Source organism: Emydura macquarii, unplaced genomic scaffold, assembly GCF_026122565.2.
Source record: "Emydura macquarii macquarii isolate MOO-44397 ecotype Brisbane River unplaced genomic scaffold, CSIRO-AGI_Emac_v2 contig_561, whole genome shotgun sequence".
Classification (NCBI taxonomy): Eukaryota; Metazoa; Chordata; order Testudines; family Chelidae; genus Emydura; species Emydura macquarii.
Window position 1 is genome coordinate 6,347,457 of NW_027130698.1, and position 25,729 is coordinate 6,373,185.

Below are 25,729 nucleotides of genomic sequence, written 5' to 3' on the forward strand. Positions count from 1 at the left end.
TTCATTCGGTAGACACCTCGGCACTGGACCAACCCTTAAGAAATGCTGCAGACAGACTGTCTCAGATTAGGAAGAGGGGGGAAAAAAAGGCAGAGATGACATGTTTGCGGAGCTCATGAACGCCGCCTCAGCAGCAGCAGAGACAGAGCACAGAGCGCGGATGCTGACCTTGTCACAGAACATGAACATGGACAAGGAGAGTCACCGAGAAATGATGGAGCATGATCGCAGCAACACTCAGGAAATGCTGCGAATCATGTGGGATCAGGCAGACATGCTCTGGTGGCTTGTGGAGCTTCAGGAGGAGCGCAGGCAGGACACAGTCCCGCTGAAGCTCCTCCATAATGCTCCTCAACCCAGGGCTTTGCCGCCCTCCCCCTCCCCTGCCCCCAAGAGGTCTCAGAGGAGATTGTCCAGGATACAGTATGTGCTCTCCTCCACCCCGGTGGAGGTGAGCAGAAAGCAGTGGTGGCCACGCTGATAGCTGGCCAGCCAGCTACCACCCTACCCCTTGAGACAGTGAATGAACACTCCCCCTCAGCCCCCTGCCTTGCCCCATGACTTGAATGTTCAGAAATAAAGTTTTGCATCATTTCAACATGTTTCTTTATTAAATCATATCTTGTTTAGGAGGGGTTGGGGGGGCGGGGGGAGGGTTCACCAAAGGCAAACAACATACAGGAACAGAAATCACTCCTGCATCTCATTGCAGAACCTGGTTTTCAAAGCTTGCCTAATGCAAAGTGCTCCGCCGTTAGCTCTCAGCGTAATGCTGGCATCTGGCTGCTCATAATTGGCGGCCAACCTTTCTGCCTCCACAGCCCAACCCTGGGGGAATCTTTCCCCCTTCACTTCACACACATTATGAAGAACACAACAAGCAGATATCACAGAAGGGAGGTACTTCTCACTTATGTCCAGCCTACTGAGGAGACTCCTCCATCTGCCCTTTAAACGCCCAAAGGCACATTCTACAACCATTCTGCAACTGCTTAAACTCTTATTAAAACACTCCTTGTCACTATGAAGGTGACCGGTGTATGGCTTCATTAGCCAAGGGAACAAGGGGTAAGCAGGATCCTCCAGGATCACTATGGGCATTTCCACACCCACAATCTGAATTTTTTGGTCAGGGAAGAAAGTTCCTCCTGCATCTTAGAGGACAGCCCCGAGTTACGAAATACACAAGTGTCATGCACCTTCCCAGACCACCCCACAGATGTCTGTGAAATGACCCCTGTGATCCACAAGCCCCTGCAGGACCATAGAAAAATACTCCTTGTGGTTTATGTACTCGGTTGGTAGGTGTGCAGGTGCTAAGATGGGGATGTGCGTCCCATCAATGGCCCCCCTGCAGTTTGGGAAGCCCATCGTGGCAAATCCCTCCACTATGTCCTGCACATTTCCCAAAGTCACTAGCCTGCGTAGCAGAAGTCTATTTATGGCACTGCACACTTGATTCATGGCTATGCCCACGGTAGATTTACCAACTCCGAATTGATTCCCAGCCGAGCAGTAACAGTCGGGGGTTGCCAGCTTCCAGAGAGCGATGGTGACTCTCTTCTCCACGTCATAGCTTATCTCAAGTGAGTGTTCACGCACTTCAGGGATGGTGCCAGCTCCGAGCACAGTTCCAGGAAAGTTGCCTTTTGCATATGAAAGTTTTGCAGCCACTGATCATCATCCCACAGCTGCATAACGATGTGGTCCCACCAGTCTGTGCTTGTTTCCCTGCACCAGAACTTGCACTCCACTGGCTGCAGATGACACGTTACAGCCTGCAGCAATCGGGAATTGTTCTGCTCAATGTCTTGTAGCAGGGCAGACTCGGTGGCATCAGTGTTGTCTCTGCTTCGGCTTCTTGCTCTATTTAGAAAATAATCGATGATAAGCCGCGATGTATTTGTCATGCTCACAATTATAGTGCAGAGTTGAGCTGGATCCATGTCGCTGCAGCAATGGTGATTGTGGGGAGTAAAAATATGGCGCAAAAATACCTTTCCTGTTTTGGGCAGGGGGGGAGGGGGGGCGGGGAAAGGGTGGGAGAAGCAGCGTTGTATCCTGGGACGAAGACACGCGTTCCAACAGCCATCGTGGCTAGTTGCACTGTGGGATACCTACCCACATTGCACTGCTTTCTTATAATTATTAACATTTTAATGACAACCACTATGTGTCTTAGTGTGTATATGTATGTGTATATATATATATATATATATATATATATAGTTAGTTAGTTAGTTAATTAGAGAGGTATTAGAGTAAGTAGTATTTGCTAAGTGTGATTTCTGTGGTCATCTCCCTACTGTTAACTAAGATCTAAACTATTTAAAATGCTTTGTTGGCATAACATATACCCCAAAGAGTAGCAAAATGAAAGTCTGAAAATCATAGTAAAACTGACTGTTGATAAGAATATAGAGATGTGTAGTAAATCAATTAATAATCTAGCAAATGGTACATTCTATACTTTTCTGTGTGTTCTGAAGATTAAAAGAATTTAAAAAATCTTTATAATAAATATGAAACAGATGGAAAATATAAATATCTCAATATTTTCCATGCATATTAAAGGAATCTAGTCACTTTTCAAAGGTCATCATTTAAAGTCTTCAAAGAATAAATGTTTTCATTATCTATACATATAAGAACCTGACATTGCAAAATGCCTCTGATATGTAGACATTAATAAATGATTAAATACATTTCCATTGAAAAGTTGCTTGATAAATTCTATTAATATATCCCTCTTGCAAGCATGCTACTGCAAAACTATATTAAAAATAATATGCAATATACTGTTGAACAAACACTTAAGCATCAGGCTTTTGTCTAACATTTAATTTTCACCCCCTTCAAGGTATTCGATTGATCGTCACACTGACCTTGAAAGATACTTTAGTATAAATCCAGAAGATGGTTACATTAAGACCATAAAAACTCTGGATAGGGAAGAAATTGCTTGGCATAACATCTCTGTCTTTGCAACTGAAGTCCGTAAGTATTCCACTGAGGATTTCAACTGAGTGATACAAATATTATACTCCTCACATTGTTTATGTGGAATAATACAAAGCAGGAATAATTTGGTTTTGGTTGTTTCTTTTTTAACTTAAATAAAAGTATTATAGCTTTGTTTTATCTCCTTTATGTTTTGTTTTTCACTTATTCTTGTAGACAACCGACATCAGGAAGCCAAAGTTCCTGTAGCAATTAAGGTCCTTGATGTGAATGACAATGCTCCAAAATTTGCATCAACCTATGAAGCATTTATTTGTGAAAATGCTCAGAGCAACCAGGTATCCTCTGTCTGTTACAGTCCCCTGATGAAGGAAGTTCTTTATCACTAGGTTGGAGTTCAGTTTTGTATGGGAGATGGAAGTTGGATTGCTAGTTTCTAATTTTGGCAAAGGTGCCTAGGGCAAATAGAGAGAGACATTTTTGTATTTGACATCAAAACTGAAATAAATTAATGTATGAGAGCACACACATATTACGTTTGAGTTTGGGCTGGCCTTGGCCATAGGCATATACCAGCAAATTTACAATAGAAGCAAGGGTAGGAGTTAGTTTTCACAATCCTGTTAAATATTGACAAGGCATTCTGCCTTCTATGACAGGAACCACAGAATGGGCTTACAAGGAGTAGCCCACAAATTTATCCATAATGCCTGTGTATGTATTGTCCCAGTGCAGATTATTCCTTTTGCTAGTTGGAGTATCTTGTACACAGGATTACCACCAGTTGGAGTATGGAGTATTTTATTAACACTTCTTTTGTTACCTATATGTTTGTTAGTTTGCGGGTGGGAGGTTATGCTAATTTCCTCAGACCTGCCCTCATTTGAGCTCTATATAATATATTTTTTAACATTTGTATTGACTAACTGTAGTAACAAATAATTGTCCGTTTTAGCTTTATACCCATAGTATATTTATAAAAGTAAATGCTGGGGTGGTTTATTTTTTTTCTTTTCCCTTTGGCTTTCAAAATTCACAGTAGTGAAAAAAACCCAACTCTTAGAATGTAATATATGATGTACACAACAAAGGCACTGTTTGTTTACAGGCTACCTTTCTTTTACAGCCATTTATTACAATTACTGCTGATGACAAGGATGATGCAGCCAATGGACCGAGATTTATCTTCAGTTTACCACCTGAAATTATTCATAATCCAAATTTTACGCTCAGAGACAACAGAGGTTTGTATCAAGGTTCACCATATATTAGTGTCCAGAGCAGTGAAAGTAGAAAACAAATGGGTATTATAATTTTATACAACAGTATTTTCATTAACCTTGACTGATTGATTGCTTTTGAGAGTTTTGGGGGGGAAAAAAAAAGCAGAAAATATAACTGATAGTCGGAGACACTCCTTGGAATAATTTAGTTCATGTTCACTGGCCTTCATATTCATAAATATATTTTGCAAATGACATGATACTCTATATGATTAATGCATTGGTATTACAGCCACAAGAATAGACAATAACTAGAAGATGCACAATTCTGCCTTGTTAAAGGTGATAGGTAGGCCAAAATTTTAGGAATTCAGCATGACCCATACAGGGCTCAGCATGGGCCCTAGGGTCAGTTGTGGGGGAAGGTATGGGATAATGTTTTTTACTTTGTTTGCCAATGTGTGGATGTCCTGGGACTTAAAAACCCTGGAAACTGTTCATTTAAAAAATGAGCTTTAATACTTGAGAAGAAGCTTGCTTGTCTCCTAAGATTCTGTTCTCAGTTGCATTGGTTGAAATCATGAAGCCAGAGGAATTATTCCAGATTGACATTAGGATAAGAGAACAGGTTCTGATCACTTATATCCAACATGAACTTTTTCTCACAAGCATTATAATGTTTCCAAAATTTCATGCATCATTTTGGCATGATTTCTTTCTTTCTGAAAACTGAAGAAAAAGGTAGGTACCGTCAGAACTCTCTGGCCAAATTTCTGATGCATTAAAAAAAATAATAATAATATTGATGTCTGCAGAGAGGTTCCTCAACATAGCAATTGTACACTCATAGGAAGTGGGTAAAGGACCCCAGAGAAAGTATATATTTATTTTCCTTTATTAAAAAAAGAAAATGAAAAAGTAAAATTAGTTTGAAGCATATATTTTAAATAAAAATAAGTAAATCAATAAAAAGAAAGTTAAAATGTGCTCTTTGCCTTCTGGACTGTGTTTCACCTTGAAAGATATTTTGCGGCCAATATGTCAACCCTTAAAAAGAGACTAGATTGATAATGGACTAGCTTTTCACCTTTGGAGAGTTAGCTTCAAACTGAGATGAGCAGTGAGTTTGGTAATATCAGCTAACTTTCTAAACCCACCACACAATTTGGCATCATTTGGTATAACTTGCAGTCTGTTCAAGAGAGGTTCAGAACTAAAATAGCAGGGGCATCCCATATTAAAACTGAGATGCACTGAAACAGATTCAGGGAGATGTTAGCATAGTCCCTGGTTTGAGCCAGTTCTATTATTCCTTTATTTTTACAAGCATCAGATTAAACTTTCTCTCTTTTCTTTTTTTGTTTTGTTTTTGTTTTGTTTTTGTTTAATGAAAAAGTTAGCCCGGATAAAAAGGGTTTTATGATGGAAATGCAGGTAGCATCCACAATGCCTTTATATGACTCCACTGCAGTACATTATTTCAACAAGACAATGATATTTTAAGTCACTTGAAACACTGTCCATATAATTTTGTTTAAGAAAAGATACATAGTGTAATGAAATCCTTGCTTCATTTTACTTTTTCATGCTGTATTGTCGCTTCATCATTTTCATACATTCTTTAATATCTAAGACAAATTCAACGGATTGGTTAATTAAACTCTTTTCTGATTAAAAAAGGTGAAATTAGAAAGTAAAGTGAAAAAGTGAAAATTGAAGGTACTTCTAGATAGTAAACCTTTTCAGTGTGTTACAATTTGCAAGTCAAATCACTTACGTAATCATTTAGAGTTTATTTTTTCATTTGTAAATCAAAGTAATCTTTGTATCATGCCACCTCTTTCACAGGGAATTGCTAGTTTCAAAGAAAAAATGGCTTTATTAACTGTGGGGAATGGTTAATGAAAACTCCAATGTTTAGGTCTATTACAGAACTTTACCATGAATACAGTCCTATAATTATCATTTAATAGAGTTTCTTTCTACTGACTCCTAAAAGTAATTACATATTGCAGTAATCCAGAAAAAGTAATCACATTCTACATCCTATTAAAAGCCTACTGTGCTACCAAGTTTTTCAGCTGAGGCTATCCTCCATAGAAAACATGAGATAATGGGTATCTCATGCTGTGATAAAGCATCAAATTACTTTTGCTCTGAGTGTTTACTTACATTATACCATGTAAATAAACAGCACTTTATTTTCCCAGACTATGTATATGTTTGGTGTCCAATCCTACTTCCACTGAAGTCAGAGTGTGTTTTGGAATTGACTTCAAAATGAGCAGTAGCCAGTCCATGATATTTTTAAAAAGAATAAAGTGACAGATTATTAATAGACATGTTTCCTTCTTTTAACCTCAGCTCCATGCTGAATTCAGGTGCCAGCACAAAGCCAGTTGATCTGAAACTGCTGCATTGGCCTTATGTTGGCCCTTTACATATGGGGGAATTTCATCCTAGTGCTTGCCATTGATGGGATATAATAATGTTCTGGAATGCACAAATGTAAGATATGACTTTTGGAAGACTCATGGTTCAGTCCTGCTGCCACAGAAGGAGATGGCTAAACTCCCTTTTATTTCAATGGCAACATGCTCTGATCTTCATGTCACATGTTTGATCACTGGGTTTTGAGGACCTCAGTAATAGATGTGTGCTCCAGTGCAATTGTCCTTTGTTTCTTACCATGGAATTTTACCCAGTAATAATCACTGCCTGATGCAGATTCTAGGCAATTAGAACCATGTCTATTTGGTCTTCAGTGCAGAGTCAACACTTTCACCTCTGATGCAGCAGTTAGTAATGCTTGCTCTGCAGTAAGCTTCTTTTATCAAACAACTGTGTGTGTGTCAGTTTGTGTGTGTGTAAATAACATAATAGAGAGCAAACAACAGCTGCCTTCATGGAGAAAGAAACTTAGAAATCTTTGGTAAGACTTGAAGAAGCAAAGAGGAAAATCAAAGATGGGAACATAAATATTGGTGGATATGATACCATTTTAGCTGTAAATGCCACCATTTCACAAAGAGCATTGGTGATCTATTCACCTTAGGTGACATCTGACTGGAGGAGTCTCCTGGAAACAGCAACTGGAAAAATTAAAACATTTATGTTCCAGAATGGATTCTGAAGGTGTTTGGACATTTTCCTCATTTTGTCATGAGGTACATTGTGTTCCTTTAAACTGCAAGCTAAAGAGCTGCAATATGGTTCTTGCAGAATGCGTAAGGAATCCACCTTTAACCTGGAATGGACATTTAACTTTGGTTTCTAGGCCTAATACCATTTTCCCTGGATTACAGTTAGGCTCTGTTTTGGTATCAAAGAGCATGGAAATGATGAAAAAGCAAGGATGAAAATATTACCCTGGATTATATGTCCCTTTATCCTGATAGGGTAAGGTTTTGTTGTCTCCTATGGGCATTATATTCTTTCTGGAAACGAGAGTTGGACACGAATAGAAGCACAGGAAGAAGTGACAGATAGTGGACTTCATAATATTTCACATGATGTTTTTGAGTGGCTTTCCTTTTTATCTTTCAAAAAAGTATTTAAATGAGAATCAAAGTTTTCTTAAATCCCAACTGTGTGACTCCCAGTATAATTTTGAAAACTTTTGTTGAGGCATTGTTGTAACTTTTAAGCATTCATTTAAGCAATTCTTTTATGAAACTTTGCAAATTCCAAATCTTTGCTTTTGATCACAGATCAAATATGGAGAAACATACAAGATTGCATAAATTGTCTTGAAACTTAGTTATTTCATACAAATAAACAAAATAAACAAACAAGTCTAAACAACTCACTTTATGACATATTAGGGAATAGAGATTTAGGCTTACTTGCTTGGTGTTAAACAGATTTATTTAGTAATAAAATTGTAGTATCTTGGCCTAAGGTAATCAAATCAGAAAAGTAATTTTAGACAATCAGATTATATCAATTGTGAGATTATTGATTGGCAACTGGATATCATTTGGCATTTGATGGGGTTGGAAGCAGGACTCTTCCAGCCTCTTCTGTCCTGTCTCTGGAATCTCCAGGCAACTGTGTCCATTGCAGGAGAGGTAGCCCCCTTCATGAATCTGCCAGCTATTTCACCATGAAGACTATCTGCCATCTTTGAGCTTCTGTTTGTTTGAGAAGAAATGGACTTTTAGTCAGAGTGTGGAAAACATTGTACAGTACGCTAAATATTAGTGGAAACTTTTTTAGCCTTAAAATGTAAAAGGGCAGTTATAAAGACTGATAGATACTGGATGCCACATTTCAACTGTCAGCAAATTATTATGATCACATTCTGTACCCCTGAAATTTGAAGACTATCACACAAACAGTGCCACCACTAAAATGATAAAAGTGTAAATATTTAGCAGCACTAATAAGTTCTGAAATGGATCAAACAGTATTTTGCCAAAGCTACAAATATTTAAAAAATCAGACCTTTTATTTGTTCATCTTTCTTCATGATTTCCTTCTTTGACAGGTTCGGTGGATAGGGGGAATACAATGGACATAATATACCTGGACTTTAGCAAGGTTTTGATACAGTCCCACATGACATTCTGATAAGTAAGCTGGAGAAATGCAGGCTCGGCAGAGCTACCATTAAGTGGATACATAATTGGTTAAACAACCACAAACAAGAAGTAACTATTAATGGAATGATGTCAGATTGGAAGGTGGTTTCGAATGGAGTTCAATGGGGATCTGTTCTAGGTCCGGTGATGTTTAGCATCTTTATTAATTATCTGGATGTAGGAATAGAGAACATACTGACTGGATTTGCAGATGACACAAAGCTACGTGGCCTTGCCACCATTTTGGAAAATAGAGCTAAAATTCAAAGGGATCTTGATAAATTGGAGAACTGTACTACAAAATGAAGTTCAGCAAAGACAAATGTCAGGTGCTGCACTCAGGGAAGAAATCCCAGATGCACAAACCCAGAATGGAGGATTGCTGACTTGGCAGCAGCACTGCTGAGAAGGATTTAGGAGTTGTGGTGGATCAGACCCTCAACATGAGTCAACAGTGGATGCTGTTGCAAAAAGGGCAAATGTAATTTTGGGTTGCATTAATAGAGGCATAGCGTGCAAGTTATGGGAAGTAGTAATACTGCTCTATTTGGCATTGGTTAAGCCTCAGCTGGAGTACTGTGTCCAATTTTGGTCAAAAATGTATAGAAAGCATGTAGAGAAACTGGAAAGTATCCAGAGGTGAGTGAGAAAGATGATCCAAGGAATGGAATGCAAGCCATATGAGCAAAGACTGAAAGAGCTGGGAATGTTTAGTTTGGAAAAGAGGAGTTTAAGGAGGGAGATGATAGAGGTCTTCAAATACTTAAAATGCTGCCATAAAAAAGATAGAGTTGTTCCCTTGCCAGAGAGGGCATGACAAGAGGCAGTAGGTTCAAACTACAGCATAGCAAATTTAGATTAAATCTCAGGAAAAACTTCCTAATTGTAAGACAATGGAACAGGTTTCTTAGGGAAGTTGTGGAAGCTCCTTCACTGGAGGTTTTCGAAAGGAGACGGAATAGCCATCTGTCTGGGATAGTTTAGATTCAACAAATCCTGCATCTTGACAGGGGGTTAGATTAGATGACCCTTGCAGACCCTTCTAACTCTATGGTTCTATGATTCTATGATCTTCTCCATCTCAAGCAAAACATTACCACCCAGTTACTGTCAAATTTCAAAACTATCGTGGTGTTTTGTATTTATACTCGGCTGAGGACACTGCTAATTTCATGTGACTCAACAATTCTACAGTATGGTGTATATGACCAAGGGCCAGATCTTGCCCTATTCTGTTCTATATGCAGAACAGCCATTCCATATAATTATACACCATTCCTCCCTTTGGACATAGCCACAGTCTGTGCTGGAGGTGGGGCCATATACTGTGTGGCCAAGGGAATGAGGAGATGGATGTTGTTGGGGAGATAAATCACCTACTCTATGGCCAAGCAGAACTTATCTAGAAAAACCCTAAACTGCAGTAACCCCCTGGAGTCCATTGCAGTCAAGATTCCAGGGAGCTGGGGTGGGGACCATATTTGGTCCAGATATGTCCCTAATCTACCACAGATCCCTAAAGATTCATCAGGTTTGGGTGGTAGTAAACATTGTCCCACACATATGGGGTGATTTCCACAAGGAAGTCCTCATGGAGATTTTCCTCCAAAAAGTCCCCTGCCTTGGCTTTTAATACAAGAGGTAAGATTCTGCCCCATTAGGTCTAATTTATTCACAGATTTCTCTGGAAATAGCATTGGTCAGACCATTAAAGGAAGTTTTATGAATCTCATTATTAAATTCTGTAATTTATGCTGAGTTTTCAATAAGACAATGATTAGTCTTTGTACTGCTGTGCTGTATTCTGAAGCTGCAGCAAAAAGAAGACTAAAATAGCCATTCTATTTTCCTTTTTTCTTTCCTTTTGGAAAAGTGAGAGAAAGAAAGAAATGGGTTTGGGTAAAGTGAGATCTGAGCTGAACATTAACCAAACCTTTTCTGAGGGGCTGAAAAGCTGAATAAAATTGTTCCTTCCACTCACCTCAGTGTTTTTTCAGTTTTGAGTGTCCTGGTTCTGGCTGGGTCTGGCAGCCCAAGAAAAGTCACAAAGAAACACTGTTCTTTGTTTTTCATAGTATTTCCTGTCTAACCAGAAGCAGGAAACACTGGAAATCTCATCAGAAGGCCTCATTTTACATACTCTCCTGTCTAATTTTGTTCTCTAAGGAATTTGAACAAACATCCAAACATTGGGGTACTTATCCAAACAGAAACTTGGAATCCATTGCTAAGATAAAGAGGAAAGTAAGAGGAAAATGTTCAGTCTAAAGTATGGCTCCAAACCCACTTAAAATTGCTACTTGTTGTGCATCATTGTGTAATTCAGTGTCTGTATTCGAGCATCTTATATCAATATACACCATCAAGATTTCTGCTTTCTGGAATCAAAGAGTGCTGGGGAAATATTGCTTATGTCAAAATATTGTTTAATTAAATATGTCCTAGTGAAATGGCCATGTGGAATATCAGAGACCAATTCTGCCATGATATATTGTGTGCATTTTCCCTTCATTTCAGTGGGATTTGCACTCACATATGAGTATCTTTGGGCAAAATCTTAATAAAATCTAGTCCTTATAGTTCTATAAGGAGATAGCCTGAGTACAAAGGACCTGATGGTAAGCTCACTGAAGTCAATGGGAGTCTTGCTTTCTACTGACTCCATTGGCTTCGGGTCAGGCCCAGAATCAGCATAGGTCAAGGCCTAATTCTGCAGATGCTTACTACTTGGCATAGTGCTTAATACTGTGAGTTGCCTTAAGAAGTCCATTAGGTCTACTCTCCATACTGAGCACCACAACCAGTAGTAATTGTTTTCATGATTGGCTCCTGTGTGTGTGTGTGTGTGTGACACATACTATTTTTAGCAAGTACCCATTGTTGCAGAAAACATGTGAATTGCCAGTGTATATGTTCCTAATATTCTAAGCATTCAGCAGTATATGCAACCTCTTTTAAAACTGTCATAAATACTCTTGCCTTATAAATAAATGTTTTGATCGTTCTTGTGATGTTGTATTCCCTTATGATAAATAATTAAAAGGTGACCATAAATATGCAGAAATTGTAAATGAGAGTAATTTAGGCAGTGAAAGAAATGTGATATGCAATCAAAAAAGGCCAGGGGTATATTGTACCTCTTGTATTCCATATTCACCCTGGCATAATTGAAATAAATACTGCAGTACTGTACGTAAGAACTATAATATTTATTTTCTAATGTGTCATTCATTAGAAATGAGACAATCAATTTACTGTATATAAGTACAGCATTAAAACAGTCAAAGCAATTGTAGCAAAATGTAGTTTCTCAATATTTATGAAGAGGATGAGTCTGAGGAGAAATTGGATGATTAAAGATTGTCTTGTTTGTTTAAACAGATAATACAGTGAGTATTCTTGTTAGACGTGGCGGCTTCAGTCGACAAAAGCAGGATTTATACCTTCTTCCTATTGTAATAAGCGATGGTGGAATTCCTCCAATGAGCAGCACCAATACCCTCACTATTAGAGTCTGTGGCTGTGACAGTAATGGCTCCTTGCTCTCATGTAATGCTGAAGCTTACATCCTCAATGCTGGACTTAGCACTGGAGCTTTAATTGCCATTCTCGCTTGCATTGTGATTTTGTTAGGTAAGGAAATTCCCTATCTATTTATCTGTTTTTGATTATATTTAAATGTTAACCCTAACTTAGCCACATTTGACATACTCTATGTTCCCTCCCTGATTAAGCCTAGGTAAAGTACCCTACACAACTGCTCAAGAGAGTGATACTAACTCCATGCAAAGTTTTTGGTTTTGTGTCCTTCCCACACATTCCTTATTGATGTCAGCCAAGAATAATTGTTTTGTGTCAGCTCGTTGTCTTTAACTTCCCTAGTGTTGAAGGGGGAGGTAAAGACGAATGGATGACTTAGAAGACCTGCCATTGAGAGAACAGCTGTAAAGCACCATAAATGTCCTGAGTATTTCAAAGTATCTGTATAAATCACTAGATTACCTCACAACACAACATTTATTTAAAAAGAAAAAAAAAAAAAAAAAAGAGTGACAGAGAACAGGTCACTTTTGCCTTTGTCCCTTCCCCTATTTATACTATCAAAGGAAAGTTATTGAAATCTGGAGCTAGAATAATTTCTATTTCATTGTAGCAGCAGAGAGTGGAATTAGAATTCAGCGTTGGATGTTGCAGGACAGCAAAGGTTCATTTTTACCTTGCAGTTATGCAGCTGATTGGGCTCTATATCTCAAACAGGTCCCCCTTTCTTCTGAATAGTCAGCTTCCCCAACAATCACAGATCTCTGGGCTGAGGGCTGTGCAGAGTAGGAGTCCATCAGTGTGGTACCCAAATCAAAGCCTTATAGTAGTCAGGTAATAAGCACTGGTATCCAGCAAAAAATGGGCCTGGTCCAAAACCTTGGATCTGAAAACCCTCTAAAGATACCATCTAAATCCAAATTTTGTATCTCACAGTCACAGCCATCAAGAGTAGTTAATAATAAGGGTAATAATTATAATCAGAATGTGATGTGCTTTAGTCACTGAGTGATCTTTCTCTTTAGATGGGTCTCTGAGACATGCTAAGCATTTATAAAAGTAGACTTTGTTTGGAAATTAATCTAACTTACATTCTTACTTATTTTTTCTGTAGTCATTGTAGTGCTATTTGTAACACTGAAAAGGCAGAAGAAAGAACCCCTAATTGTTTTTGAAGAAGAAGATGTCAGAGAGAATATTATTACTTATGATGATGAAGGTGGTGGAGAGGAAGACACTGAAGCCTTTGACATTGCTACTTTGCAAAATCCTGATGGGATCAATGGATTTATTCCTCGTAAAGACATAAAACCTGAATATCAGTATATGCCAAGACCAGGGCTTCGGCCAGCTCCTAATAGCGTTGATGTTGATGATTTTATCAACACAAGAATACAAGAGGCTGATAATGATCCAACTGCTCCTCCTTATGACTCTATTCAGATCTATGGCTATGAAGGAAGAGGCTCAGTGGCTGGTTCACTTAGCTCATTAGAGTCAGCGACAACAGATTCTGATTTGGACTATGACTATCTACAAAATTGGGGACCTCGCTTTAAGAAACTAGCAGACTTGTATGGCTCCAAAGACACTTTTGATGATGATTCTTAACAATAAAGTTACAAATTTGGCCTTAAGAACTGTGTCTGATGTTTTGAAGAATCCAGAAGAAATGTAAGCAGGTATTTTTTTAAAAATCAAGAAAAGGCTCATTTAAACATTTAAGTTTGACAAAGAGGATTCCTTTAATCATAATAATAATAATAATAAAGGACATAAAAGTGGTAAATACTGTGAAGTACCTTTTCTTACAAAAGGCAAATATAGAAGTTGGTTATCAACTTTCCTAGAGAAAAAAACCACTTGTGAAGTACAAAATATTTAAGTGAAGGAAAATTCTAAAAGTGAACCTACAAATGAGGGAAATCGTTTATGTATTATGAACATCTAAATCTTTTATGTCAAAGAAGCTTCCACACATTAGAAAAAGATAACAGTTCTGAGCTGTAATTTCGCCTTAAACTATGGACACTCTATATGTAGTGCATTTTTAAACTTGAAATATATAATATTCAGCCAGCTTAAATCCATATGATGTATGTACAGTACAATGTACAATTATAATGTCTCTTGAGCATCAAACTTGTTACTGCTGATTCTTGTAAATCTTTTTGCTTATACTTTCATCTTGAACTAATATGTGCCAGATATAAAACTCTGTCTTGTTGCAGTGGGAGGCGCCCTATTTCTATGTCATTTTTAATGTATCTATTTGTACAATTTTAAAGTTCTTATTTTAGTATACATACAAATATCAGTATTCTGACATGTAAGAAATGTTACGGCATCACACTTATATTTTCTGAACATTGTACTGTTGCTTTAATATGTGCTTCAATATAAGAAGCAGACTTTGAAATAAAATGATTCTTTTTTAATTCTTGTTTTGGTTATTAAGCATTTAAGAAAACATGTAGTGTTTCTAATGTTCCATTTATAGTTCTGACTAATTTACTACAATTGTGACCTTTTAATAGCCCTATTTATTATGTGTTTGTAGTTGGTTTATTGCCTTGTTAAGTGATTATTTAAAATCAAAAATGTTTTACAAATGTTTTTTAGATAAGAGTCTGTAGTGTCTGGTGAACATTTTGTACCCTCTATCTACAGCTTGTAGCTGCTCCCAGAGCACAATAACACCATTCACTACAAAGTTATTGTACTCTGGATTAAATTAAATGTAATCCTTTTAAATATTTCCCATGTAATATTCATTTATATTATAGCCTAGAAATTCCATGGCTCTCAGAAACGGCTTCATACATGGACAGGAGTACATTGTGCTTACAGTTTACTCCACATTTGTTAATTATAATATCCTTACTAAGTAAATTCTGTGAGTTGAAAAAGACTTAAATCTGACCCACTTTAGCTATGAATTCCCTAAAGACTGTTCTACCTGACAATTACCTTAATTATGGTTCTGGCATTTAGAAATGTTTTAAGTTTACTTCAGTAGAATTGCCTCACCTACAGCTAACAAGACATTTTAATTTTTAATAAAAGAAATAGCGAGTACTTTCGGAGTTGTTCTTTGTCATGTATGTTTTTAATCTAATAGAATTGATCTATAACCTTTTTTATATTAGTTTGGAATGGGCAAGGGACCAAAATATGTAGCAACATTCTCAACATCTGTGTACAGCTGAAATTCTGCTAAATTTAATATCGTTTGGTGGCAAGGGTCCGAGATCAGCAACTGCAATACGAGAAGAGGCAATAAATTTTTCCATCTTTGATTTTAGAAATTCCATCCTTGATTTTCAGTCAGGCACCAAACTGCATAACTTTAGAGGAAATCCTATTTTTGATGTATTCCTTAGCTGAAGTCCCCACATGTAGTTACATTTAAATCTATCTATTAAAAATTAAGAGAAATATTTTCAGCCATATATTCATAAAATATTTACTTTTCCCATTGTAGCCCTATATTAGTTTGCTGAAGGAGCAAATTCACTATACAACGTTTTATTGTAATATTTTACTTTATTATAGCCATATGCATTCTATATCATTCTATTATTTTTTAACTTGGTTCAGATTTCCTTGGTTGTTGATTTTCCTATGTTTAAAATCCAAAGAGTATTTTGCTAGATTTGCACATTTCTCCAACATAAATTTAAATAATAATAATAAAAAAGAGCAATTTAAAAATTAACGTAGAAAAAATAAAACTACTGCTGAGTTTCCATCCTTATCATTGATGCTAGATGTTTTTATTTCACTATTTGGCAAGTTTTAGAATTAATAACTGCATTTTCTACGTTTGTTTAATTTTTTTTTAAAGGACATTGTTAACTAAATTTTTTTAAATAGCTTTAAGTGTTTGATTTTTAGTCTCTGTTGTTTGTAGTTCTCTCTTAGAAGCTTGGAAATAAATTTTCTTTCCGTGCTGCTTTTTGTCCTTTTTCTTTTGGCAGTCTCCTCCCCCATATCCTGAGTGAATATGAAATTATCATAGTTCATTATTGATTAACTCCTAGTTTGTCCATCAGACTAACTCGTTCTTCCTGTAAAATTCTGGGAGTGTTGGTTATTAATTAACAGTTGCAGATGTCCCACAAACAGTTAGTTCCTGGGGGTGGGGGACATTTGTGTGTGATAATCTTCATGCTGCTATTCCCTGGCTTCTAAGGCCCGGCTCTTTGGCTATGTCTGAGGGCTTGTTCAGCTCACTCCTATCTGTTTCTTTGGTCCTGAAGTGGCTGTAGATTGGCTTGGAGTTCCTGACGTAAACTGGATCTGGCTGTTGGCTGTAATTTGTGACAATAGCTGTACAGAGTTGAGGAACATAGGAATTAGTTGTGGTTATTCACATGATATGCATAGTGTGTATAAGTTCTCAGAGGGCCTAAGCCACCATCCACTGAAATCAATGGAAAGATTCCCCTAACTTCCATGGGCATTGAATTGTCAGTGTGGCTGTGAGTATTTTAGGGAGAGGGCATGATGCAGGAGGATTGGCAGATATAAAGGATTCGGTCATTTTAGAAAATGGTAACCCCTTAATTCACAAAGGCCTTGCCTGAAACATCATTCCTAGAAAAATAGGCTACTATCACGTTCATCAGCCATGTGCAGAGTTTAAATTTAATTTTCCCTCATCACAGTCATCTAAAGACATGCATGTGCGCACCTATTGGCAAAGGGTGCAGCCAGCTTTTTGTCTGGCTGCTGTGGCTGTATTTGTGCCAAGGTTCTGATAAGGCCTTTCAGGAAAACTGTACCCCAGCTATGTCAGGACAAGTCAGCTATGTCTGACTATAAAATATCCATAGTGCAGTCTATGTAGGATGGGAGGGAGGCTGTCCTCTCCTGTCACCAACAGCACAGAGCAATTGTGTATGCAAGTATGGTGCTAGTTGCTTAAGGGAGCTGCAAGATCCTAATCTGCTTGTTTTAACTGCCTCTGTGTCAGGGTCCTGGTGAGTGGATTTGGGAACCCTGTTTTGTCAAGCAGCATCTGATATTATGTAACGGACACCACTTCAGATGTGAGTACAAGCACACACGCACCTAAATATTTGCTTTCTGTGCACATTTAAGTGAGATTATTCTAATGTTCTCAGTGAATGAATGCAAAAGGGACGTGATCGGAACTGACGAAAAATTAACTTTTACGTTTGAATGAATGACTTGAATGTTCAGAAACATTGGTTGTTAGAGTAATAAAATGATGAATTTGAAATTACTGGAGCTGAAACTCTACACTTCCAGTGCTATGACTGTAGGGGCTGATACTCTTCCTTTTATAGTCAACAGGATTTTTGCCCTTGATTTCAGTGTGAGTAGGGATTAGACTTTTGTATTGGGGTGATTTATGGGATAAAATACATAATTGGGTCATGAAGGGTCATGCTAACAGTTAATTTATTATGATTTGTATAAACTCAGCAGGAATGGTGGAAACCAATGAAGAGACAGGCTACTATTAGAATTTTGTCTGTGTCCAAAACTTTATTACAGCTTTAACAACAAACACAAATTCCAAAGGTAACATGTCCCGGCTGGAGTAAAAATGGGGAAGTGACATCCACCTCAATCTCCACCTGGCATTGCCACTTGTTCATAGCAACCCAATTGTCCAAGGTCTATCAAGTCCATTTAAACAAAAGGCCCTAACTCTTGTGTGATTCATCATTCTTTGCACTTCCCCTCACATTCTTTGCTTTTTTGTTCTGTAGTATCACTGCTTTCTCCAGCAGATTGTTTTAGAAGAGAAACAGGCTAGATTCATCTAATATATTTATTTGGAATTATTCTCTCAGCTCTAGAAAAACTCAGAAGAGATGGAAAATATCCCAGTGGTAGCATTAGGGAGACCATAGAAGATAATATTCTGCCATGTCCTCTAAGGAGCTGGGCGCAGGGTATGTTAAGAGAAACAGAATTCCAAAATTGTCACGAAGGAGAGGGAGGCAATGATGTATGCCGAAAGGAATTCAGGAGACCCATCAGCGGCCTGAAATCGTCCTGATGCTATGAGAGTTCTGAAACATCTGTGCAACTGGTGGTGGAGTTAATCACAGACCTTAACCATTGAAAAGCAAACCCCTGCAGAAAAAGATTTTAGAGGAGAGGCAGGGAGCCTCCCCCCACCCACTAAAGAGAGAACAGAAGGCAGCCGCTGCTCTTGAGTTGCCAGTGCTTCGAGAACCATTTGTATGGCAGCAGCATCTCTCTTCTTTCCATTGTCACCTTCTCGGGTCAACTGCAGCAAGAGGACAGGAACACATGAGCAACGACGCTGTTGCTGAGGGAGGGCGTCAGCCCCTGCACTGCTGCCAGCCCTTGCTGTGACTGCTGTGAACCTTTTTCCTTCCATGGGAAAGGATTGGGTAGCCTAGGCTAGATGCACATGGGAGAACGGAGGTGTCCAAGTGCTACTGCCATTCACAAAGCTCCCAGCTCAACGCGGGAGGTGCGTGCAAAAGGTGCCTCAAGGCCTGATGCCCCCAAGCCGCTTGGAGGCCTAGCTCACACACAAGCCCCGCCAGGGTTCTCAGACCAGGCATTACCCCACCTAGGAACACGCCTATTGGCTGGCATGCTGCACAGAAGGCAGGTGGGGCAAGCAGCTCCCAAATGGCGGGGGAGCTGGCTGGCTTGCTCGTGCCCCAGTGTGCCCAATAATGCAGTAGTTTGGGCCCTCTCCGACTGTGGGAAACCCAGTGTTGAGTCCCTCTGCCTGATTTGGAGCAGGGACTTGATCCTAGGCCGCTGACATTCCAGGAGAGGGCCCCGCCCCCCGCCATCTCTCAACCTCTGCTATTGATGCTGTGCCACTTAGTATAGAACTGATTAAATAGCCATTGGCCCAAAGTCTTGCACCTGTCTCTCCACTGTCCCAAGAGAGTGCCCTGCCCACTGGGCTACAGATGCAGCCTCCCACTTTGTCTCTTTCGCAAAGCTTATTTCATGATTTAAACAACTTCAACAGAAGAGAGTGAGAGAGCCCCTCCGGCCAGAACACCAAATAGGCTGGTGGTTCGGTCCCTCCAAAAATCAGCCTGAGAAGAGAGAGGATTTGAAAGCAGGTCTTCCCCATGCTAGGTACATGCCCTGACCACTGAGCTATTGGGGTGAATGGCATTGGTCTGTTTTTTCCACACATAAGGGGTGAGCTGTCTTAGCGGACTAATTGCAGGAGAGGGCTCATGGCTCAGACGCCTGAACAATTAGGTGCCTCCCTCTGGCCCGTTAGTCGAGTGGCTAAGGCCAGTTGTGGATCTGGGCCCCAAACCCTGTACCTTTCCTCTGCATTTCACTGCCGGCTGCTGCCAATCAGACACCTACCCTTTCCTCTGTATTGTACTTAATGTGGGAGTCATTACCTTTGTTAATCTAGACCCCTGTGCCGTCTGAAAGGGACTGTGGTAGGGCGTGCTGCTTCACACACTGGGCTAGGCCACCTTTCATCACCATCACAATATCAGTGCCTCTACCGAACCAGCCATCCCAGAGGTGTACGGTAAGTCGTCTCCTCCGCATGGCATGTATGGCCCACCCCACTTTGATCATTGGTAGAATTTAAACCCATTGGCTGTACTTTACTGTGTTACAAAAATCAAGCCATTGTTTGCAAATGCTGCCCGGCTGCTCTGCCATACCCACATGTCACCACCAGAACACCTGCATCATCAACTTGGCAATGGGATTTGAAACCAGGCAAAGAAATGTATCATCTTAATTTACCACTTTTAAGAAAGCCTCCAGCCTGCTGCTAACATGCCATGCTTCTTCCATGTTTGCCACCCTGAAAGAACTGCATGTATTCATGCAGAGGAGCAGCACCAAGGCAAGCTGTTACAGCACAAAATGAACCAGGAAACCCTTATGAGGAGCGGTCATATATGCTCAGAAGAGTGAGCATCCAGTCTTCAGTCTTGCCAATGTTCATGATTTTATCACAGTCACACGCTATTTGATGGGGTTTTTTTTTTTTAAATGCTATGAGGCCTGCATTCAAGAGATTGCATGAGAGTCAGCTTTCATTGTTTTTTTTTTAAAGTAGGTTTCTAGCCCCCACTGTGGCAGAGAAGCTTGAAAACCATGCAGCCTAAAATCTCAACAATCAGAATGCCCACCCAAAAAAAGAATTAAAAAAACGTAGCATTTAAAAAAAAAATAAGTGCATGAATTTTTACGCCACTGATGCTTTTTTAGACATAATTTGTGATTGCATGGGATTGTCAGTACTACTATTTCGCAGTCGTCCTCATGGAGCAAAGCCACCAAGAAGAAGGTGCACATCAGACAAAGAGCAGACACCTGGATTCCAAGTGTTATGTAAAACTTAAAGTCTGCGTTCTTTACCAAGCTATGCATTTTCACATGTGAAAAAGAGGCACATGCATTAATTAATTCCAACATAGCCACAGACACTTTTTTCAACTTTCAAAAAGGATAGGTTGAAACAGAAAAATTGGGTGGCAAAACTGCACATGAGGTTCATATTTTCGTTCTACCAGAAAGTTCCCCAACACTAGGCCCATCCCCACACAATTGAGTCAGCTCACACTACTGATTTGATAAGATTAAAGCACATTTGTAATTTAAAAAAACTGTCTTCGTCAACAAACTTATCAGTTCAGGGGCCCCAGTTACTTTTCCTTCACATCTAGTTGCCCTGATGCTTTCACTTTTTTTACTGCCATGACTCTGGCATCTTTATTCTCCGCACTGCACCATCCTCTTTGGTTGGGCATGGAGTGGGTTGGAGCAATATTTCAAAAAGAGGAAAAACATTCTCGTGTGCTAAGCAAGGCTCCCTTAAAAGGTCTCATTATTCCATCACTGCTGAAGACGTCCTCTCTTACAGTAGATTATTCTTCCAGCTACAGCCTGATCTCATATTTTCTTGTTCAGGAACTGAAGAAGTCATCATTAATCAACGGGAAGCACATTTAGCAAAGTTCAACTTGTATGAAAAATTTATGTCAACCTTTAGGTTCTATGACCGCGCCATGACTTTACTTAATTAGTTTTATAGTGACTTGCTGGTAATGGCTGATTCAGATAATCGCTTTTTGGTTTTACTGGACATTTTAATAACATTTGCTGCTATTGATCATGGAGGTTGTGGATTGTTAATACAGACAACCAGGCCCCACTTTGCTTATGTTTGCAGTCAGAGCATGTTTTGATGAAGACCTGGGTGGCTCACGGTCCTGAACTTGATCTAAGCTACTTTTTTACTTGCTGATATGAATCCATGCTAGTTCAGTAATAAATGAAAGTTGTATCTACCTGTTGGGCTGGCCTGTGTTTAGTGAGTTAGACAAGAATCTACAGTCCAAAGTAGTTATCAAAACGAGCACCTTTGCATAAGATGCCAAAGACTGAACATGGATGAAGAATGAAATGCCCTCTCTGCGTCTCATGCCTGACTAACTCTGCAACATTGCAATTTCCTTGCACTCCCCGGACTACCCTGTTGGTTTAGCACATCTCTGCTGTGCTAGCATTAGAGGAAGTGAAATGAGAGTACTGCCATAAAACATGATACATCTCTTAAGCACACAGATCCGTAAAGCCTACTGTTCCACAGCTGAATAGCAAGGAAGAGTTAAGCATCACTATTGAAGTTAATGGGACAACGTTTAGTTAGTTATCTGAAAAAAGGTTTCAGTTTCTTTTTCTTGGACTCATTAGAATTGGTCATTAGTCTGTTGTTTTCAATCCCATCATAATTTAAATGTTGTGGACTTTATTGTTCATTGTCTTTTGTTAGGCCTGAATCGCTGACACAAGACCTGCACAATTATTTGAGATTCTTGGAGCATAGCGCAGCATATTTTTAGATCTACTTATGCTAGTCACAGTAAAGGTCACACACACTGGATTTGGTTTTTGCTTTGTGTCTTGCCCCAAAGATGCTATTTCCTTTTCTGATCTCTTTTAGATTACATTTAAAATTAATTCTATTTGCCATCCCTACTGCCTTGAATACTTCACCAATAGCTTTGTGACCTGCGTTCAGAAGTCAGCATATTATGTGCCATCAAGAACATTTATGGCACCAGGTTAATTTGTCTACGCTAGCTATCAGTGTTGTTAAGGAGCACTCTAATTTGATGCTCAACATCCTTAATGACTAAATAGGTCCTGTGCTTTGTCATCACTCAGTTCCCCCAATCCTTCTCATTCACATATAAGCATCAAGCATACGGTGGGCCGAGCAGTGACGTAAGTCATCCCCAGACTAAGGTCACTGTATTCAGTAAAGGTACACCAGGAAGAATGTGTCCATATCTGTACTTAATGAATGGTACTCTCACGCTGCCTAAATCAGAGGGCTTTAAGGGCTGCCAGTGCATATTATTCAACTTTTATTAATTCTAGTAAGAACAAGCCAATGAATTTAACTTGAACTGTTGATGGAACTGTAAGCTGCAGCCCATCTGTTTGCCATCCTAAACAATTGTTGGGCCAACGTTTATACCAACATTTTGTTCAAGGACTTGAAGCTTTTAAGGCCCAGTTGCCTCAAAAACTACACTCCCATCCTTTAGACAAGGCAGACATTATGGGCTAAGGTCTCTTGTGCCTGTGCCTTAACACTGCGCTTGAGCTAGGCATTTCTCCCATGTTAGAAATGATGCAGGGGTTTTGCTTGAACGCTTACTGTAATCCAGCGCCCATATGGCTTCATTTGGAGTGTGTAAAGGTCAATGCTTCTGTTAATAAACTAGTACAAATACTTCCTTGCCATCTGAGCACGTTTCTCCTTATTTAGATTGGCAGTGATTGCCACCACAATCTGGAATTCCCTTTCACTGTGGGTTGTTGAAGTGAATATGATATTTTTTTGGGATTTTTTTTTTTTAATGAAAGTTTGTATTGCATTATACTGTGCTCTGTGCAATGAGAACATCCCATACGGAAAGGACATAGGTATTTGATGCAATAATACATTAAATAGTACATATGATGGAACCATCATATTCGTATATCTGTTGCATGTTCTTGTGCAATGAAATATGTGAAAGCAGTCATTAAGATCTTTATTTTCATTTGAGCAAATATATTGAGCCATATGCAATAAAGCTGGCGTTTTTAAAGGCCTAATGGAGTCAGCTATCCAACTCCTATTCAATATGTGGGCATCTAACTGCATTAGGTGCCCTTGGAACCTCTACCCTTAGTCCATCCATTAGAGGCAGAACTGCTAATACAGCCACTTCCCATTATAAGAACTTTTTTCAGTTGCTTATAATTTTTAACTATTTAGGCTGAAATTTGCCTTGCCAGGTGTCTGCCTCAGGCCGAATTTTTTCAGCGAAAAGTTTCAGCAAAAGTGGATTCAGTTGTTTTTGAGAACAAGATTAAGGGGAAAAAATACATTGTTTAGCCATGTAAAAAACAATTGACAACTGGTTTTGCTGAGTTGCTCTAGCACCCCTATGCATTGGAGCCGGGCCTTGAAATTTGGCAGACGGGTCACCTTTGTTGTAAGGAATGTGCCTTTTGTAGTCCATGTGAAAAGCACCCAAGTTTGGTCAAATGATGAGCTTCTGAACAACCTCAGTTTGCACATGCTCAGTAGAAAATTGTAAGAGTTTTGGGGACTACTAAAGGCTACAAAGCTTCTGTCTGCAGTGAGCATGCTCCATCCCCTCTTCCCTCCTGTGGACCAGCCAGACTGTGCATAGACTATCCCCACAGAGTGACTGCATTCCCAATCAGGACTACAGGAGTTGGAGTCAATATGGTTCCACATGAAGACATTTCTGTTTCTCTCTTCGAGTGTTTGCTCATATGCATTCCATCATAGGTGAGTGCGCGCCCCGTGCACGAGCCTCCGGAAGCTTTTCTGCCCCTAGCAACCCCCTGCGGGTCGGCTCCTGCGCCCCCTGGAGTGCCGCGCTCATGTCGCGGTATATAGGGAGCCTGCCGACCCCATGGCCACCAGTTCCTTCTTTCCGCCCGTGACGGTCTTTTGGAACGCTGCCCCTTGCTTTATCGCAAGTAGCAATCTCCTTAAACCTGTTCTAGTTTATAGTTTTATAGTTGTAGTTAGTTGTTAAAGTTCATAGTTTTAACCTGTATAGTTAAAAAAAAAAAAAAAAAAAAGTAGTAGTTTTAGTAGTTCAAGTTACTTAGTTAGCCCTTCTTCGGGGTTTAAAGCCTGCGTGGAATGGAAGGCTTTCCCCATCAGCGACCCGCACGACCGCTGTCTTCGCTGCCTGGGCGAGCTCCACAGGAAAGACAAGTGTCGTATCTGCAAGTCCTTCAAACCTAGGACGCAGAAGGAGCGAGATGCCCACCTTCGGACGATCCTGATGGAGTCGGCGCTTCGTCCGGTCTCCGAGCCCTCGGGATCTCCATCGGCACCGAGCGTCTCATCGGCGCATAGTGCGCCTCCGGCACCGGCAGCGGCACCGGCGCACAAGGTGCCGAAGAAGAAGAAGCGGCTTATCACTTTATTTTTTTTTAAATTAGGAAGTTACATATATTTTTAAAAACCTACTTTGAAAGACTATTAAGGTTGCAAAATCATGGAACAGCTGTGGCTAAATTTTGACCTCTATGGCTACAGCTAAAATCTAAGCAAGGAGTGTGACTCCCAGCTCACGTTGACATACTGGCATTAGTGCTCATTGAGTAGAGTAGTCAGGGGCATCATGAGCAGGAATAGCCCGGAGTACACAAATCCACTTGAACGTTGTGGGTATATATATTTGGCATGGCTAGCCTGTTATCCCAGCTCCCCTATTTTTTTAGTGCATTGGCTTGATGACAGCTAGCATGAATATATGACATTAGAGAGCATATTCCCTACTTCCAAGTGTAGATTTAGCTTACGTGTGTCTTTAAGAAAAAAACAACAAACCCACTCCCAAGCCCCTAACCTTCAAAAAATCTTAGGAACATACTTTTTGGTTTGTATACTGAATGAAATACTCAAATTATTTTTTTGCTAGAGAGTCATTTCTTTTATTGGCATTGGATTTATTGGCCAACATGCTTTTGGAAATTTAATTCAGCCAAGCTTCTACCAATAAAACATAGCAATCAAGTTGCTCTGAGCCACAATTGGCTATCTTTTTTGGGGACATTTGTTCCCTTGGTTTGGTAGTTAAGGGCTTGCCTATGCAAACAATCAGACTACAGCAAACTGGGGTGTGAATCTACCCTGTACTAGCCTGCAGCCATCTAATTGTCCATGTGCACTATGCGGACACTTGTTAAGAGTTCATGAATGCACTTCAAGGTATGCCTGTTTCAAAGAGGACTGGATCAAAGCTCTCAAACTGTTAATATGTGTCTGCAGGGTACACACAGACAGACAGCAGCAGGACAGTATGGAGTAGATTCACACCCTAGCTTGCTAACAGTTAATTGTTCATGTATGAATGC

General features: G+C 39.6%; 1 protein-coding gene across 4 annotated transcripts in view; it reads left to right on the top strand.

Moving 5' to 3' along the window:
- Window positions 1-16,262, top strand: part of CDH11 (cadherin 11) — a 109,354-nt gene extending 93,092 nt beyond the window's left edge. For 2 of the 4 annotated variants that reach the window (XM_067540107.1, XM_067540108.1), the window contains 5 exons: window positions 2,861-2,997; window positions 3,178-3,299; window positions 4,088-4,205; window positions 12,149-12,400; window positions 13,422-16,262. In XM_067540107.1, the coding sequence (XP_067396208.1) occupies window positions 2,861-2,997; window positions 3,178-3,299; window positions 4,088-4,205; window positions 12,149-12,400; window positions 13,422-13,918 (1,126 nt within the window). In that variant the 3' untranslated portion in view covers window positions 13,919-16,262. Of the gene's footprint in view, window positions 1-2,860; window positions 2,998-3,177; window positions 3,300-4,087; window positions 4,206-8,673; window positions 10,403-12,148; window positions 12,401-13,421 lie in introns of those variants that run through there. The other 2 variants (XM_067540111.1, XM_067540109.1) reach the window with 2 other exon arrangements.
- Window positions 16,263-25,729: the final 9,467 nt, after the last annotated feature.